Here is a 19,531-nt window from a genome sequence, read left to right as displayed (position 1 = left end):
GAACTGAACTGTGTGTGAAATGTACGAAAATCAGAACTGAAGTGTGAATGAACTATACAAAAATCAGAACTGAACAGTGTGTGAACTGTACGAAAATCAGAACTGAACTGTGAATGAGCTATACAAAAATCAGAACTGAACGGTGTGTGAACTGTACGAAAATCAGAACTGAACTGTGTGAACTGTGCAAAAATCAGAACTGAACTGTGTGAACTGTACGAAAATCAGAACTGAATTGTGAATGAGCTATACAAAAATCAGAACTGAACTGTGTGTGAACTGTACGAAAATCAGAACTGAACTGTGTTGAACTGTACAAAAATCAGAACTGAACTGTGAATGAGCTATACAAAAATCAGAACTGAACTGTGTGTGAACTGTACGAAAATCAGAACTGAACTGTGTTGAACTGTACGAAATTCAGAACTGAACTTTGTGTGAACTGTATGAAAATCAGAACTGAACTGTGAATGAGCTATTAAAAAATCAGAACTGAACTGTGTGTGAACTGTACAAAAATCAGAACTGAACTGTGAGAAAACTATACAAATATCAGAACTGAACTGTGTGTGAACTGTACGAAAATCAGAACTGAACTGTGTTGAACTGTACAAAAATCGGAACTGAACTGTGTTGAACTGTACGAAAATCAGAACTGAACTGTGTGTGAAATGTACGAAAATCAGAACTGAAGTGTGAATGAACTATACAAAAATCAGAACTGAACAGTGTGTGAACTGTACGAAAATCAGAACTGAACTGTGAATGAGCTATACAAAAATCAGAACTGAACTGTGTGTGAACTGTACGAAAATCAGAACTGAACTGTGTTGAACTGTACGAAAATCAGAACTGAACTGTGTGAACTGTACGAAAATCAGAACTGAACTGTGTTGAACTGTACAAACATCAGAACTGAACTGTGTTGAACTGTACGAAAATCAGAACTTAACTGTGTGTGAACTGTACGAAAATCAGAACTGAACAGTGTGTGAACTGTACGAAAATCAGAACTGAACTGTGTGAACTGTACGAAAATCAGAACTGAACTGTGTGTGAACTGTACACAAAATCAGAACTGAACTGTGAGTGAACTATACAAAAATCAGAACTGAACTGCGTGAACTGTACGAAAATCAGAACTTAACTGTGTGTGAACTGTACGAAAATCAGAATCGAACAGTGTTTGAACTGTACGAAAATCAGAACTGAACTGTGTGAACTGTACGAAAATCAGAACTGAACTGTTAGTGAACTATACAAAAATCAGAACAAAAAATCGGAAGTTGAAAGTCAAAGCGTAAGGAAGTAGCGAAGAAAGAGAGAAAAAAATGAAACCGAAAATGAATATCAAGAAAAAAGTGAATCTCAAGAAAAAAGTGAATCCCAATTTGAATCCCAATGGAGAAAAAAAGTGAATAAGGAAGTAGTGAAAAAGCCCCGCGAACCGGAAGTGACGTCTTAATTAGATTTAGTAAGTGTGTCTGACCACGCCCATTGAAAAACTGGAAGTGAAAAGTCAAAGCATAAGGAAGTAAGGAAATAAGCCCTGCAGAATGAAAGTGACGTCATAATTAGATTAAGTTGGCGTGTCTGATCACGCCCACAAAAAATCGGAAGTTGAAAGGTAAAGCATAAGGAAGTAGCGAAATAAGCCCTGCCTACTGGAAGTAAAGTCGTAATTAGATTAATTAAGTAGGCATGTCTGTCCATGCCCACAAAAAATCGGAAGTTCAAAGTCAAAGCGTAAGGAAGTAGCTAAATAAGCCATGCTTACCCGAAGTTACATCATAATTAAATTAAGTGGGTGTGTCTGATCACGCCCACAAAAAATCGGAAGTTGAAAGTCAAAGCGTAAGGAAGTAGCAAAATGTGCCCCTACCACTGGAAGTGACATCATAATTAGATTAAGGGGGCGTGTCTGATCACGCCTACAAAAAATCAAAAGTTGAAAGTCAAAGCGTAAGGAAGTAGCGAAATTAGCTCCGCCTACCGAAAGTGACGTGATAATTAGATTAAGTGGGCGTGTTTGATCACGCCCCAAAAAATCGGAAGTTGAAAGTTAAAGCATAAGGAAGTAGCGAAATAAGCCCCGCCTATCAAAAGTTACATCATAATTAGATTAAATGGGCATGTCTGATCACGCCCACAAAAAATCGGAAGTGGAAAGTCAAAGCGTAAGGAAGTAGCGAAATAAGCCCCGCATACCGGAAGTGACGTCATAATTAAGTTAAGTAAGCGTGTCTGATCACGCCCACAAAAAGTCGGAAGTTGAAAGTCAAAGCGTAAGGAAGTAGTAAAATAAGCCTTGCTTAATAGAAGTGAAGTCGTAATTAGATTAAGTGGGCGTGTCTGACCACGCTCACAAAAAGTCGGAAGTTAAAAGTCAAAGCGTAAGGAAGTAGCGAAATAAGCCATGCTCATTGGAAGTGACGTCATAATTAAGTTAAGTAAGCGCGTCTGATCACACCCACAAAAAATCGGAAGTTGAAAGTCAAAGCATAACGAAGTAGCAAAATAAGCCCCGCCTACCAGAAGTGACGTCATAATTAGATTAAGTGGGCGTGTCTGATCACGCCCACAAAAAATCGGAAGTTGAAAGTCTAAGCGTAAGGAAGTAGCGAAATTAGCTCTGCCTACCGGAAGTGACGTCATAATTAGATTAAGGGGGCGTGTCTGACTACGCCAACAAAAAATCGGAAGTTGAAAGTCAAACTGTAAGGAAGTAGCGAAATAAGCCCTGCTTACAGGAAGTGACGTCATAATTAGATTAAGTGGGCGTGTCTGATCACGCCCTCAAAAAATTTGAAGATGAAAGTTAAAGCGTAAGAAAGTAGCGAAATAAGCCCCGCCCACTAAAAATGACTTCATAATTAGATTAGGTAGGTGTGTCTGATTACGCCCACAAAAAATCGGAAGTTGAAAGTCAAGGCGTAAAGAAGTAGCGAAATAAGCCCCGCCCACCAGAAGTGACATCATAATTAGTATAAGTGGGCGTGTCTGACTACGCCAAAAAAAATCGGAAGTTGAAAGTCAAAGCATAAGGAAGTAGCGAAATAAGCCCTGTCCACTGCAAGTGATGTCATAATTAGATTAAATGGGCGTGTCTGACCACGCTCATTGAAAAACCGGAAGTCAAAAGTCAAAGCATAAGGAAGTAGCGAAATAAGCCCCGCGGACCGGAAGTGACGTCATAATTAGATTCAGTGGGCGTGTCGGTGATTCATAGCTTTAGGTTAAAGAAATTGTATATTACATACCAAACCCACAATATAAGGACTGCCAATGCTTTGCCTCTGTCTGTATCTACAAAGAAACAAGACAATTGCTAACACTTATATGATAGAAATGTCTTTACGGAAATATTAAATATATGTTTTATTTCAGATATACATGTTTAACTTACATAAGAAAGAACATTATATTTTGAAGCTAGGATCAAGGGCATAACAAAGAATGACATCATAATTAGATTAAGTGCGCGTGTCTGACCACGCCCACAAAAAATCTGAAGTTGAAAGTCAAAGCGTAAGGAAGTAGCCAAATAAGCCATGCTCATTGGAAGTGACGTCATAATTAAGTTAAGTAAGCGTGTCTGGTCACGCCCACAAAAAATTGGAAGTTGAAAGTCAAAGCATAAGGAAGTAGCAAAATAAGCCCCGCCTACCAGAAGTGACGTCATAATTAGATTAAGTGGGCGTGTCTGATCACGCCCACAAAAAATCGGAAGTTGAAAGTCAAAGCATAAGGAAGTAGCGAAATTAGCCCTGCCTACCGGAAGTGACATCATAATTAGATTAAGGGGGCGTGTCTGACTACGCTAACAAAAAATCGGAAGTTGAAAGTCAAACCGTAAGGAAGTAGCGAAATAAGCCCTACTTACAGGAAGTGACATCATAATTAGATTAAGTGGGCGTGTCTGATCACGCCCTCAAAAAATTTGAAGATGAAAGTCAAAGCGTAAGAAAGCAGCGAAATAAGCCCCGCCCACTGAAAGTGACGTCATAATTAGATTAGGTAGGCGTGTCTGATTACGCCCACAAAAAATCGGAAGTTGAAAGTCAAGGCGTAAAGAAGTAGCGAAATAAGCCCCGCTCACCAGAAGTGACATCATAATTAGTATAAGTAGGCGTGTCTGACTATGCCAAAAAAAATCGGAAGTTGAAAGTCAAAGCATAAGGAAGTAGCGAAATAAGCCCTGTCCACTGCAAGTGACGTCATAATTAGATTAAATGGGCGTGTCTGACCACGCTCATTGAAAAACCGGAAGTCAAAAGTCAAAGCATAAGGAAGTAGCGAAATAAGCCCCGCGGACCGGAAGTGACGTCATAATTAGATTCAGTGGACGTGTCGGTGATTCATAGCTTTAGGTTAAAGAAATTGTATATTACATACCAAACCCACAATATAAGGACTGCCAATGCTTTGCCTCTGTCTGTATCTACAAAGAAACAAGACAATTGCTAAAACTTATATGATAGAAATGTCTTTACGGAAATATTAAATATATGTTTTATTTCAGATATACATGTTTAACTTACATAAAAAAGAACATTATATTTTGAAGCTAGGATCAAGGGCATAACAAGGAATGGCATACTGGATCATCTCTTATTAGCTCGCCTGCACTTTAGTGCAAGAGAGCTATTGCTATAGTCTTGGCGTCCGCGTCCCCGTCCCTGTCACCGTCCCCGTCCCCGTCCGCGTCCACACTACATGATAAGTAGAATGTTAAGATGCCACTTTTATTTTCCCATTATTTTCAACTTATCTACTTAAGGAGTCTATTTGTTGCAAAAGAACCATTTACCAGGGGGGAGTGAACATTATACAACAAAATATAATGATAAGGTCAATGTTAACATGCTATATTTTTTCTATACTTTGGCTTTACATCAGAGGAATCATTATCAATATAAGTCATCAATATGCATTGTGACTATTTAGTGCCATTTGGTACGCATTTATACAATAATAAAGAGAGTTTTGTTCAAAATTATCAAATGATAAAGTGAATGTTAAGCTAATTAGCATAATGATAAGGTCAATGTTAAGATGTTATATTTTTTAAATATTATGGCTTTGCATTGGAAGATTCTTTAAAAATATAGCTCATCGATATGTCTTGTGACTATATGGTGACATTTAGTACACATTTACACAAAAATAATGGGAATTTTGTTCAAAATTATCAAATGATAAGGTGAATGTTAAGCTAATTAGCATAATGATAAGGTCAATGTTAAGATGCTATATTTTTTAAATATTATGGCTTTACATCAGAGGAATCATCATAAATATAAGTCATTGATATGCATTGTGACTATTCAGTGCCATTTGGTACACATTTATACAATAATAAAGAGAGCTTTGCTCAAAATTATCAAATGATAAGGCAAATGTTAAGCTTATTAGCATCATGATAAGGTCAATGTTAGAGTTATCCAGAGTTATCCCGCTCATTACGATTTTCAGGGCTATTGTGTAGCCCTGTCTTTTTTAGTTCAAAGTTGTAGCTGAATCATATTTAACGAAAGTATTTGTACAACCCTAAGCCAAATGAGAAACTTTCAAATATTTTCACCTGTATGCTACCATATGTTTGTATTGTACATGTACAATTATAAATTATGAGATTGTGTTGTGACATGCCGTATCAAAATTCAATCGCTTAATATAGAAATCATTCAGGGAGTGAATATAAATGAAACATAGTCCAACGTTAAAGTTTAAAGAATATTGTCAGATAATTCGCAATTACAAGCTTTAGCACATAAGTATTTATAAGTAGAAAGCCGATAGGCTCGGAATGCAAAGGCAAATGGCAACGCATGTGACATATATTTGCATATTATTTATGTAGAACACATGCAAATATATTATTAAAGCCAGTTAAATTGTATACAGGGCCCTATAAGATTTATGTACATACCTTTTCGTTGTTTGATGCATAATCCTTTTTTGTGTAGATATAAAAATCCAATCTTGTTTATTTCATAAAGCTAGGCGCACACACGACGATTTTAGTTTGCCGATTCCTGTCTAGATTGTCTAGATGGATGTTTTCATCAAAATGTGGCGAGTGGCGATCTATACTTGGTCATAATATTAGACCAAGTAGACTCGCGTACACGCGCGAGGCGCGAGCGCCGCGAGAAGGAAAACATGTCTGGGCAAGAGCTGCCTATATGTCTAAACCTGAATGGACCAACTACCGTAAAATCGTTGTGTATGCGCCCGGCTTAAAGCAGGGACTTTTGCCTGGTCCGTTAACTTACCTGTTGATATCACGTGCGCGGATTGCGAGAAACGGAAGAAATATTGGTCACAAATAAAACTAATGTAATTCCGAGGCCAGTTTTGGCCAGTAATTCTGAGGTCACAACTAATATCTGAAGTTTGTGCTTAATATTACCTTCCAACGCGGATTTTAGCCTTGTAATTTGTAATAAAAAGATCGGTAATTTGTGCTTCATACAGATACCTTTCATACAGAGTTTATTCTAGACAAACAGTGCAGGCGAGCGTTAGGTGATTTCAGCACCTCTCTGGTTGATTTAGCGTTACTACAGCAGGAAACCTACACAAACTAGCTATATTTACACTGGATAATTCTGTCAGTTCTAAACAGTTCCTCCTGCAGTAAGCAACATCTGTTGTTAAAAATCACCTACCAGCGTAACATATGTTTCGCATCATTCAACCATGAACAACGAATGATAACATCCTTGTCTGCAACAATATCACCCTGACTCTTTTCAATTTGCCCCTAGACAGGTTCAAACAACAGATATAAAGCCCAAGATAATAAGAAGCACCTCCAAAATTGGAGTTACCTGAAACACATCAAGTAATAACATGTTTATTTCACATGTTTACATAACCTGTGTTTTCTCTATTATAAAATTATTGCCACCACTAAATGCGGAAGATACTTTTGAACCAAGAACATAACAAACTTATCATTAACCTACCATTTTCCTTCTGTTTTTAACATATCTGACTTCTAACTCACTGTATGAAATCAGTAAAAGCTTACATAGGTGTTTATTAAGTAGTGTGCTAAGAAATGTTGTTAATGACCAGACAACGAGGCAATAGATCATAATGAGCTTGCAACTGTATCTTTCACAATATAGCCAAATATTGGAGCAAATATCATATAGCTTGCAATAAATATTGTCTGGAGAAGGCCTCTTAAGGCATAATTTATGCTGAAAACAATGATTAAATAATGATTGTGTACAAAAATTATATTGCATTCACATGTGATAGCAATTCCGGGTAATGATAAGGGAGTGTAATCCTATCTTGTGTAATAATTGCAGTAAAATTAACAACCAGCATTTCCAAATTTTGCTTGATTGCATACAAAATATTAGTTGAATTTGATGTTGATATTGTTATTATATTTTAACTACAATGTATAGGTTGGGATGTTATAACAGGAAATTACATGACAATTATCAATTAATTGTCCGATTTTTAGAAGTCTTCACTTCAGCCTCACCATGCACAAATATTAAAGCATCTACGAAATTTTGCGAGGGTGAAGTGTCAGAAGCGATCCATATAGTTGAGTAAATCAAGAAAAAGATACCAACAGTGACTTATTAAAACACGAGGCGTAGTTTTTCTTTGTGGTGAATGTGGTTGAATTTTCAGGATTTTTTTTTTCATGCTCAGAGAAGTGAGAGAACGAATGGTGAAACATCATGTAATACGATAGGTAGCCCAACATTCGTGTTTTGTGCGCGTACATGCTACTCAGTGACTAGCATATATTAATTTATACTAAGGTTGGCAACTTTATCACCAATTATCAATAATGCATACATGTCAAACTTCGATAATTTGGATTCAAAACTATAGTCAAGAACCTCACCTTTGTCAACCGAAATAACAAAATCAATTCCAAAGTTTGCAGTGAACCCTCGCGCTTAGACCATGTGCTATCATAACTCACAGCAATCTCTGCAATATCTGACTCAACAATGACTGTGCTATTTCCATATCTAGGAGACTCATCATCGGTAACTTTCAACTCTCCGCCTAATTCCCAATTATGCAAGGACTGAAATGCACTTGCTAGGTTTGAAAGTTCAATCATTCGATAACCATACTCGCCATCAAAATCCTCTCCTATCTATATCTTCACTTGTAAGCTTTCGTATTGAAGCAGTTTCATTCAGTGATGTTGACCCACATGGCATTGATGTCGATGATGAAACACACTCAGAAGAGCCACTTTGACCATGGAAGCATGATTATCTTGCTCATAAATCTGAATCCTGCAATATTAGAACAGAGTACGAAGGTATTTTATTAACAAAATCATTATCTGAGTATAATCCTTTATCCAAATTTAATAATCATTCAACAATCACTGTAAAAATAATTATACACAGTATCTCAAACTTAGATAAAATTGACAAACTTACAGGAGATATCTTCCAGTAGTTCTTTTTCAAAATATTTATTTGGTTGTCTTTTAAACGACAATTGTTGAATGGTTTTATAAAGCTCCACTCTTCACTCTTGATGCGTCCGCCATTTTAATTTAGTTTTTTGGATACTTCATGTTGTGCAAATGAAATGGATTCACACCAAAACGAAAAATATAAACAAAGCTCGCACATGCGTAGAAGCGAAAGGAAATTGCGGTGAAGAGCGGTGGAAATTGCGGTGAAGAGCCGTGGAAATTGCGGTGAAGAGCGGTGGAAATTGCGGTGAAAAGCGGTGGAAATTGCGGTGAAGAGAGCCGAAATTGCGGTGAAGAGCGGTTGAAATTTCTTATTTTTTTGCCTGTTTTAAAGACACGGCTTCTGCGCGTGCGCCAGCCTGGGGACTCCACCTGAAGTTGATAATCCCCCGGATTGTTCAGTCTAAAAAAACCATGACCAGCCGACAATTTAAGAAAGAAATTCTCAATCTTTCAAGAGCACTGAGTCATGTCGTCGAGTAGAAAAGAATATTATGCTAGTAGAGATGCCTCTAAAGTGTATTTGTTGGGTTCTTTCCCTCGATGGAGAGCGTTTAAGGAGCAGCATAAATTGAGAACAGACAAGGATGTGGCGGATATGCTTCTTGACAGCTATCTTGCGATGAATCGTATAGTTTGGTAAGTATAAAATGATAAAACCTCTGATCTTTTTTGTGTGTTATTTGTTTACTTGATTTGCTTTTTATGTATGTGTTGAACTCACTTTAGCAATGCAGACACGCATACCGAAACAGTAATGGAATCAACGGATATGCCGCCAAGTACACCTTCCAAATATTTTTATTCTCCCAGTAAGAACATATGTTTTAAAGTGCTGCTCCAAAAACGTAAACATTTATTATTTTTTAAAATATTCGCATAAAACATTCGTATGAAATATTTTATAGTTAAAACCTCAACGCCAAGCGCGCACTCAAATCTGCGTCCATTGTCTGCTTTGTCGGATGTTAGAACATCATACATCTCTACTGTGGAAGAAGTCATCCTTGAAGATGCAATCAAGAAGGAAAAGTGTATTGTGTTTACAGACACTCTTATAGCTTTGATAACATCATTAATGGGAGTGTTTGTAAACGACAAGGATGTGGTCGTGTGTTGAGCTATAAGAAAACATATGTTGGAACATGCCTGGTCGTATCCTGGGGGTGTAGGTCTGGTCATGTTGGAGGCAGATGGGCAGCTCAACCCTCTTGCAACAAGATTAGAGCAGGCAACCTCGTGCTTGCTTCTGCTTTGTTGTTGTCTGGCAATTCCTACGCCAAGGTGGGGTTGATGTTCAACTTCTGTTATCTGCAGTATTTCTCATCAATATTATTCAATCAGTATCAGAAGTTGTACATCATCCCTGCCATTAATGACTACTGGGAAGAACACAAACAGAAATGTTGGAAAGAAAGAGAGAACAAAGAGGTTATATTGAGTGGTGATGGAAGGAATGACTCGCCTGGCCATAGTGCACAATATTGTACTTACAGCTTGGCTGATACCAATGATCGTGCCATACTGCAAATGAATGTGGTTGATGTGAGAGAAGCTGCTGGTAAGAGCAATAATATGGAGAGGATTGGGTTTGAAAGAGGGATGAACACACTGCTTGCACCACCAATAGTTATGAAGGAGGTGGTAACTGATGGTCATATTGAAATTGCTGCATTGATGAGTAAGTATCTACATTATAACAATATGGCAATTCCTGAAACTCTAATAGTTCAACCTGTTATAATCAATATTGTCAGACTTTCAATAATTTAACAACTTCATTTGCAGATTGATTACAATGTTATATAATTAATTGTGTTTACCCTTTAAAAGACAGTAAGGGAATATTTACAACATGCATTTGTTTATTAATTAAGCATTATTGCATTTTTTAGAAAGGGAAGAGAAATATAAGGAGGTCACACATCAGAATGATGTGTGGCATGGAGCAAAGAACATTGCAAAGAAAATCACTACTGTAAGTGTTGAAGATATCAACCAGCAATTAGTTAAAAAACTTTCTTTATTTAGAATTGATTTTATTCTTTAGGCTGCTAAATCTAAAGACAATGCAGATTTGACCTTGTGGGCACCATCAATAAGGAACCATTTTTGGTATTGTTCAAAAACATGTGCTAATGACTCAAAAAATCTCAAAGTAAGATTCACATTGAAGTACTACTGGTTTTTGCAGCAATACTTATCTAGTTCGTGCAAACTGTACATACATGTGTTAATATGTAGTCACTTTATGTTGTATTTTTTATATTTTTTAATAGGATAAGTGGATTGGTATTTTACACCATGTTGTTGATGAGCATGAGTGGGTGTTGGAGGAAGGTGTAAATGGTGGAAAATGTGAACATGATCCTCTTAATGAAAGTGAGAGAAAGAAGCCATGGCTTAAGAAAGAGTCTTCTGCCCATAAAGCACTGGCAAAGATCATTCTGGACACTCGCTTTTTAAACACTTTGGTGTATTATGTTAACTTCAGGTAACAAATGAGATTGGATATTTGAAAATTTCAGATAAGTTATATCATCTCAAAGTTTGAAATATTTTTTAGGCACACAGGATTTTTAGAGTCCTTTCATAATGTAATTTTGATGTATGCTCCAAAGCGCCATGCCTATTCGTAAGTATATGACATATTATTACAAAGGTAACAGCTAATAAAACTCCTATCATGGTTGATTTCCATGCAAGGAAGCATTGTTAATAAAAAAATGTTGATGTTTGTTGTATCTTCAGATACTCAGTATACCAAGCTAGAAACCAGCTTGCTGCCTTGGACTTTAACCACCACAGAGGCCGAGCACCAGCAACTACAGCTGATGGGAAAGAAAGGTACTGGTATTGAAATTTTTGCCTTAGTGTTCCCATCTTAAGTGTGAACAACTTTTCAGGTCCTGTGCATTCTTATAGTGTAATGGTACTCATATTGTATGGAATTGTAAAGTTGTTTTTTTTATTAGGTACGGTCGGAAGTTCAGTAAGCGTACACAACAGTGGTGCCGTGTTCGTGTTCTTGTACCAAAAGAATTTAGTTACATTCCTGAACTGATGCAGAAGGTTTTTATAAAGAGGATCACATCAGAAGGGAATGTAAACAAAAGACTTGGTATTCCAAGTGATGATCCTAGACAAATTGCACCCAATATTGCCCCTGTTCCTCCTCCATCAGTACAGACACTTGTCGACACACATAAAACAAGATTTTAATTGTTGTGTGTAAAATCAAGTTACTTTGGTAGGTGGAGCTCATTAGTCATGGTAGGCAGTTCACCTAAGAGAAGGAAAACTCTAATTTCAAACCCCCAGACCCTAGGTCAGGCTGTCCATGTCGGAATCATTGATGTTATCATCATTTCATTTGTGTTTCCTAGGCATGCTGACGAGCTCTGATATAGAGCGAAACCCCATTATCAATGAAATAATAATATCTTAAATGAAATGTTTTATAAATTATTATGATATATGTATAGGGTGTCCCAAAAAACACTTTGAAATTGGAAAATTAGCATTTAGGTTGATGCTAATCATGCACATGGACAATTACAACAACTAAATCAGCATTACAATGTATGAAGACTAAAATGAAAAATTTACCCAGCTATATATTTTATTACCTGCCTGGCTCAGCCCAATTCTAAAAATGTTCACTTGCATTGTATAAATATAATATAATATAATATAATAATATACTTTATGTTCTTGAGCATTAATATTTTTTGGGCCTGCTATAACATCAGACCAAAAACATATTTATGCCCACAAACATCGATTGTGGTTTATTTTGGTCTACTTTTTGGGGGCACCATTTATACTTTAAGTGCTAAATTATCTAAACACGTGCAGGCAAATATTCCCTGTACTGTCCATTAGGTGAAGGATAACAGTTACGAATAGCAACCACACAACAGCTTGGTACTACTCTCCCATTTCCTCTTCCTAATCTACCATGTTGCCATAGAACATGCTGTCTATATGCAGCATGGCGAAAGTTTTCATTGTTCCTGACATTGTTCAACACCAAAACATCTTCTCTGTATCGCATTGAGATCTCCAAAACATTCCCATCAAGGATTAGTTGACTGAAAAGATTTGTTCTTGAGATACAAGGACGTCTTGATCGGGTGCAGCATTTGTTCTCTTCTTGAGTGGGCATAATAATGCAGCACCCACACTTGCACCAATCTGGAGCATCATTATCAGGTTCTGGGTTTGGTGGTTGGGGTTCATTTCCGCTCACAAGCTCACCATTAACAATGTCAGCAAATGCTGCTGGCTGTCTTCTTAGCAATTCAAGAGCAAGCCTTCTCAGGTTGTCTATATTCATTGCCTCAACTAGATCCTGAAATCAGCATAAGAGTAAAATATAAGATATGCTGCATGTGGTATTATGTTTTATTGTTTTTACACAAAGGCTTTTAAGAATAATTGTATGAAATCAAGTGTTGACAAAGGCTCATCTTACCACTAAATGCTGCTCATGATCTGCTTGATTTTCAGCAATATTTGGCTCTTCTAACAAACGCCCTCTCCCGCTACCTCTTCCACGACCTCTTCCACGACCTCTTCCACTACCTCCCCTTCCACATCTTTGTGAAGCAGTACCTTGCCCTCTTCCCTGACCTCTTGCTCTCCCCCTTGGACGACCTCTTCCCCTACCACGTCCTCTCTTTTCAATCTGCAGCTGCTGCTCGCCCTCATTCTCACTTTCCTCTATAGTGAACTCAGAGTCCTAGATAATTGCAAATCACAAAGTAAACAAAGTGGAAAAATATTTCCACAATGAAACCAGCCCTCTTGGCTCTCTCCCACCCATATATTTAAAGAATGACATAATCTTACTTACACTCTCATCACTATCGCTTTCTTGAACAAGTTGGTTGTTCATGCAACAGCCAAAGTCTTCGCCATGACACGCGCTCGAACACAAGCTATTGATGCTTCTGCACGGACAGAAATTCCGTCCTTTTTCACGAAGACAGTGCCCTCTACATTTGCACACTGTGATTTTGTCACGGTTAGGCTAGCCGCTGCGTTTTCCAAAACATTAGCTTCGAAATCTTCAAGCGAAAAGCTTCCTTCAATTGCTCCTGCCATGACTGTGACCACCCTGGTATGAATGAGTTTTCGACGGCGGAAAGATACCGCACAGTATATTTCATTATTAAAGACATTACTAACACTTCCAAGGCTATCAAGTCCCAAATATAAACAAACCAAAAGCGAACCGATTAGAACTCGGCCCCTTGTATGACAACTTCGGCCGCCGCTCCAGCTGTTAATCTACGATTTCAAAGCGGCTTTTCATCCACTGTTGTAAAGTGTTTCCGTAAAATGTTGTATTTGCTTATTTTTGGTTTTTTCTATAGTTTTTTTCCGCAAATATATTTTTGAAAGAAGCGTCGCTCCTCTCTTTTTTTGTTAATAAATCATTGCGAATATATGTTATTATGTTGTAGAATCATTGCGGATCAAACAAAAGTAACAAAGCTCGCACATGATGCGCAGAAGCCGCTGTAACCTGTCTTTATACTTTTTATAAAGCATGCACAATACAAAAGAAAAAAAAATTACGCATATAAACTTAGATATAAACTAGAGAAAACTACTTTATCTTATATCTTTATCTCCAAGAAGGACTACCACGAACATCATTCGCTGCGAGCAAGCCTTTACGTTTCTCCTTCCCCATCTTTCGGCGCCATAGTTCGTTCTGAAATCAAATAAGCAAGGAAAAACTAAATTAAAGTAACCGCTCTCTTGCATTTGACATTTTCAACCGGAATATACAAGATGAAGCAGTAAAAATCGGCAGGAATATCACCACGTACCTAAGCAAGACTTCCAACTTTTCCCGAACTTCTTCGAGACTGCAAGTGCAAAGACTGAGTTTCGTCTAGATTGTAGGTTCAACTGCCTTTTATTACTTCAAAGACAATGTTTTAAACCGTGGTTTTCAAACAGGAGGCCTGGTAAATTTCAAAATTTTCTTGGAGGAGGAGATGCCCCCCCCCACATCTTCGTTCCCAGGTTTTTGGAGTACAGGAGATGCCCTCCCCCTTGACAGTGGTCTATCCCCGCGGCCCTGACCATGAGGACCTATTACGTGCTAATCCCAATGCCAGATATTTCCTATTTATTACGTAAATTACGTAATGATTCCACAACCATCTTTTTAAAATTCTTTTACGACAGTGTTCTGGGGATCGAACCCAGAAGCCACAAACGCGTTTTTATCACTATCAAACAACACGTTTTGGTTTGGCCCCAGGCCTGGACACTCTTTTTTAAAGCCAAACGAAAAGGAGGGAAACCGGAGTGCCCGGTGAAAAACCCTCCAAAGGTAACCTGAATTTCAGGTTACCTGACCGGCGGTCCGAATTTGGTATTTTTATTAGAAATCGTTCGCAATGACATGCACTTCAGTTTTTATCTATAATTCATCGTTTCAGCTCCGCTATTCAAACCGAGTCCCAGGAATTGCCATGCAATTCTTGATCCTCGTTAATTCGATTCTTCTGGTGGTCTAACCTGCGGAGCGCGCGCATATTTAGAGCGCGCAAAACATCATGCTCTTAGACATTCAACTGCGCTTTGTCCGACAATGGCAACGAAAATTATTTCCGAATTATTCAAATGTTATTTTATGATAAAAAAATACTTTTTCACGACTTGCATGCTTTTCATATCAAACTGATGTAGACAATAACACTTTTCTTCTACCCTTTTTTAAGACATGCCTCATGCACTGTTTTTATTTTTATTTTATACGTTCTGGATTACGGTTGACCGAATATGAAGGAAATAAACGTAATCGGGCTGAACATGCAACTTACTCAATATAGCTAATCAATAATGTCCCCTTACCTTTAAATTTTCGTAACGTATAATTACCTTTGGTAAACAATGTATCGAATTTCACTTGCTTCATTGCTCCACTCCAAACAGTTATTTCTTCTTCAACAGCATCTCGACGGTTGGGCGTGTAAGAAATTAAACAACATAGTAAGTGTGTCAAAATGCAAAGGGTTTTCTTTAAAGGGTTGGCTTTTCAGGCAAGAGAGTACTATACAATATTAAACCTACAGTTTAAACATTATACCTCGAGATACCCCCACTATAAGTCCAGTTATCATGCAATGCAATATGGGAGGTATATTTTCCTCTTATACAAATTTCATCAAGTTAGTCAAAGTGATTAGATCACGTTTATTTCCTTCATGTTCGGGATTAATCGGATTTTTCAAAGCTTACAACTGCAAACCAAAAAATTAATACGAACAGCAAAGCACTCATTTTTTTTCACTTCAAACTTCAAAATTCCATGCTAAGGTATAATTTTTGTTGCCACTGACGGACGGTCCTTCGAAACGCATTATAACAGGCTGAACAGAGAACTTATATAATCATATAAGTACTCGCGATTACCTTCGTATTAATCTAAAATTAGGCTAATACGAATTCGATATTTTCTCTAACAAATTGCATTTTGTTAGTTTCTTTTGAACGCTTTAAAGCCATCATGCATACGCAGACGCTACGTCGTTGGATTTCACACTTATTCACACAAGTGACAAAACTAGGAATTTTTTATCGAGAAAACTCGAAAAATGCCCTCATAAGAGCTGTGAGAAATTTCCTGTTATCATGCATAGTCGAAAAGGTTGAAATGCACTTGATGTGTGAATGTTAGGTTAGACCACCAGGAGGATCCATGCCATGCAGCATGCACAGCACTAATCATGCATACCTAAGTATATACCTCAACAGCTTCCACTTGATCCTGCGACGCTCCTCTAACATCATAATTATCACTGATCCTGTGACGCTCCTCCAACATCTAATTCATCACTGATCCTGCGAGCTCCTCCAACATCTAATTCATCACTGATCCTGCGACGATCCGTCTGGTCCGCGACGATCCTTCAACATCTGATCCTGCAACGATACTTTAGAACAAAGAATATATTAATTTCCAAGTCACAAATATCACTTAGATACCAGTATCATACCATACCATACCATACCACACCATCTGATCCTGAGACGATCCTTCAACATCTGATCTGCAACGATACTTTATCAAAATGATATGACATTAATTTTCAAGTCACAAATATCACTTAGGTAGCAATACCACATACCATACCTACCATCCATACCATACCATATGATCCTGCGACGATTCTTGAACATCTGATGTTGCGATGATCCTCCTGATCCTGCGACGATCCTTCATCATCTGACACAAAAGTAGATATGAATAATTCCAAGAGAGAAATGTCACTTATGTATAAAGCACTTAGGGTAATTTATAGAACCTCCAACACTCCAACGTCAGTCACTCGTGGCCTTCGCATTGCGCACGCGAATACAAAATGTCATGCACGTTTTAATACAAAATATCATGCACGTTTAATACAAAATGTCATGCACGTTTTAATACAAAATGTCATGCACGTTTGAATACAAATGTCACGTTTTAATACAAAATATGCACGTTTGAATACAAAATGTCATGCAGGTTTTAATACAAAATGTCATGCAGATTTTAATACAAAATGTCATGCACGTTTTAATACAAAATGTCATGCAGGTTTTAATACAAAATGTCATGCACGTTTTAATACAAAATGTCATGCAGGTTTTAATACAAAATGTCATGCACGTTTTAATACAAAATGTCATGCAGGTTTTAATACAAAATGTCATGCACGTTTTAATACAAAATGTCATGCACGTTTTAATACAAAATGTCATGCACGTTTACAAAATGTCATGCACGTTTTAATACAAAGTCATGCACGTTTTAATACAAAATGTCATGCACGTTTTAATACAAAAGTCATGCACGTTTTAATACAAAATGTCATGCACGTTTTAATACAAAATGTCATGCACGTTTTAATACAAAATGTCATGCATGTTTTATACAAAATGTCATGCACGTTTTAATACAAAATGTCATGCACGTTTTAAAACAAAATGTCATGCACGTTTTAAAACAAAATGTCATGCACGTTTTAAAACAAAATGTCATGCACGTTTTGTACAAGAAAGAAAGAACACTGGACTATCATCTCCTTCTAGAAATACATATTCATGTTTTTATGTTTTAGCGCTCTTGAGCGATATTTTTGTCCGGACTATATAGTCGTCAAGATGGAGAAAACACAAGTGATTGGGGCCCAGAATCACTTGTATTCACTCCGCATGCGCTTGATACGACCTAGACTTCATGCAAAAATCATGCACAGGCGAAAAACTGAAAATGAAGGAGGTAAACAGAAGAGTGTTCAGTTTATATCTTAGTCAAAAAAGCCAAATTCCATAATTTTTACTCATGCATATTGTCGAAATCGAGTTTTGTATTTGCGTGCATAATGTCCCAAGGCATGTCCGACATCTCTTTACGATTCTTTCGTTCTACAAAAACAGAACTTCGGTAAAACAAAAGGACAGGGAAGTCTAGCATAGTACAATCATATACCAATACAAATAATTATATAGGCATTGAGTTTCCGTCTTTCCCTTTCAAAACGAGCATTCCCTTTGGGCAACCCTGTCCGAAAAACGAATAGGCCAGCCTGGAAAGTTAGTTTCAGTCATAAAATTCGAATTCATTTCTATATATCAAAACTATTCTAGTTTCGTCCACCCCGACTGTCCGTAAACAAAGTACAAACGTGTTTTTTCAAGTCACAAATGCAAAATACACATATATAATAGAACAATACCTATTATTCGCTGCGAGCAAGCCTTTACGTTTCTCCTTCCCATTTTCGGCGCCGTAGTTCGTTCTGAAATCAAATAAGCAAGGAAAAACTAAATTAATGTAACAACTCACTTGCATTGGACATTTTCAATCGAAATATACAAGATAAAGCAGTAAAAATCGGCAAGAATATGACTCCATTCGCTCACGTCTTCCCACGCTATTCAAATCAACACAGCGATCAGTAAATTTGTTTACAAAGCCAAAGATCAATCCAAAAGCTGTTCAAACTAACAATCACCATGTACCTTAGTAAGCAAGACTCTTCCAACTTTTCCTGAACTTCTTCGACTGATGCTTCCTTTTCGAGACTGCAAAGACTGAGTTTTGTCTAGATTCAACCGCCTTTTATTACTTCAACGACAAAGAAAATTCCAACGGACAATTTTAGCATTGACAACAATAGATAATCAACTAACTCATGCCAGATTTGCCCGGAATAGATATAAATTAGCGAAATAAAAATGTTTTGCATATTTCTATTGTCCGTTGTAAGTGATTAGCAAAATTCCGCTCCGTGAACTATAACTCTTAGTTTGATTTTAAAGCCTTCTCTTTTCGCGTTAATCTTTTCAAACTAAAACTACAGGGTGTCTCAAAAAAAACGCAACCACTTATTTTCTAAAATTCATATTGTTCATAAGCTCAATAGATTTTATGCCCCTGGGATTTTAAAATGGCTTCTAATCGTACAGTTCAACTGCTAATAGTCAAATCAGCTAAACTAATAATGGTGCAGCTAACAACCGAACAACGAGTTTTTATTGTCGTGCATGATAACTTGAATGCTAACTGTCGACCTTGTCAAATAAATTGTAAATAACATTTTACTCGTTAAATACTTTCAATTCAGCTCGTTGGTTTACGCACCCGACTTTGTTTACCGACGATTGTGCCGCTAGAATATGATTACAACCTTTCTCGCATTCCAGGGGCCATCTTTCGCTATCTTAACGTAAAAAATGATCATCATTGGCCATTGCAGGCAGAATCAGAGCTCGAAACTTTTCATAACCTTGTACGCAGAGTATTTCATATTGAAAACAAATAATACAACAATTATGTCAATAAAGCTGGAGATAGATGTAAGAGTAAAGACACACATATTACAGACACATTCCAGTTCGCCCAATGCAAGCACACTTTACCAAATTATGCTAAGAAACCGGGCAAATAAAGACAGAAAACACAAAATTAAAAAATACGACGGTTGAAAAAAATTATCCTAACTGCATCATAGTATTTTTATGTATATAAATATT

The 19,531-nt window shown here is 37.2% G+C and overlaps 2 protein-coding genes across 2 annotated transcripts; one reads left to right on the top strand and one right to left on the bottom strand.

Annotated features, from left to right (window-relative positions):
- The first annotated feature begins 9,795 nt into the window (after positions 1 to 9,795).
- On the top strand, positions 9,796 to 11,704 carry LOC114537812. The gene is made up of 7 exons (XM_028558910.1): positions 9,796 to 10,163; positions 10,378 to 10,460; positions 10,533 to 10,640; positions 10,762 to 10,976; positions 11,049 to 11,117; positions 11,234 to 11,329; positions 11,458 to 11,704. Exons 1-7 carry the CDS (start codon positions 10,013 to 10,015, stop codon positions 11,702 to 11,704), a joined length of 969 nt encoding a protein of 322 aa, XP_028414711.1. The 5' UTR covers positions 9,796 to 10,012.
- Positions 11,705 to 12,148: 444 nt separating this feature from the next.
- LOC114537821 lies at positions 12,149 to 13,511 on the bottom strand. Its single transcript, XM_028558919.1, has 3 exons — positions 13,341 to 13,511; positions 12,960 to 13,226; positions 12,149 to 12,836 (listed from the first exon to the last, which is right to left on the bottom strand). The coding sequence occupies exons 1-3, from the start codon at positions 13,380 to 13,382 to the stop codon at positions 12,327 to 12,329; spliced, it is 819 nt and encodes a 272-aa protein (XP_028414720.1). The 5' UTR covers positions 13,383 to 13,511; the 3' UTR covers positions 12,149 to 12,326.
- Between the last annotated feature and the right edge of the window lie 6,020 nt (positions 13,512 to 19,531).

This window comes from Dendronephthya gigantea, unplaced genomic scaffold (genome assembly GCF_004324835.1).
Source record: "Dendronephthya gigantea isolate DGI-Jeju-01 unplaced genomic scaffold, DenGig_1.0 000165F, whole genome shotgun sequence".
NCBI classification, from domain to species: domain Eukaryota; kingdom Metazoa; phylum Cnidaria; class Anthozoa; order Malacalcyonacea; family Nephtheidae; genus Dendronephthya; species Dendronephthya gigantea.
Note: the sequence above shows the minus strand (reverse complement) of the source record. Positions and strands in the feature narration are given on the sequence as shown.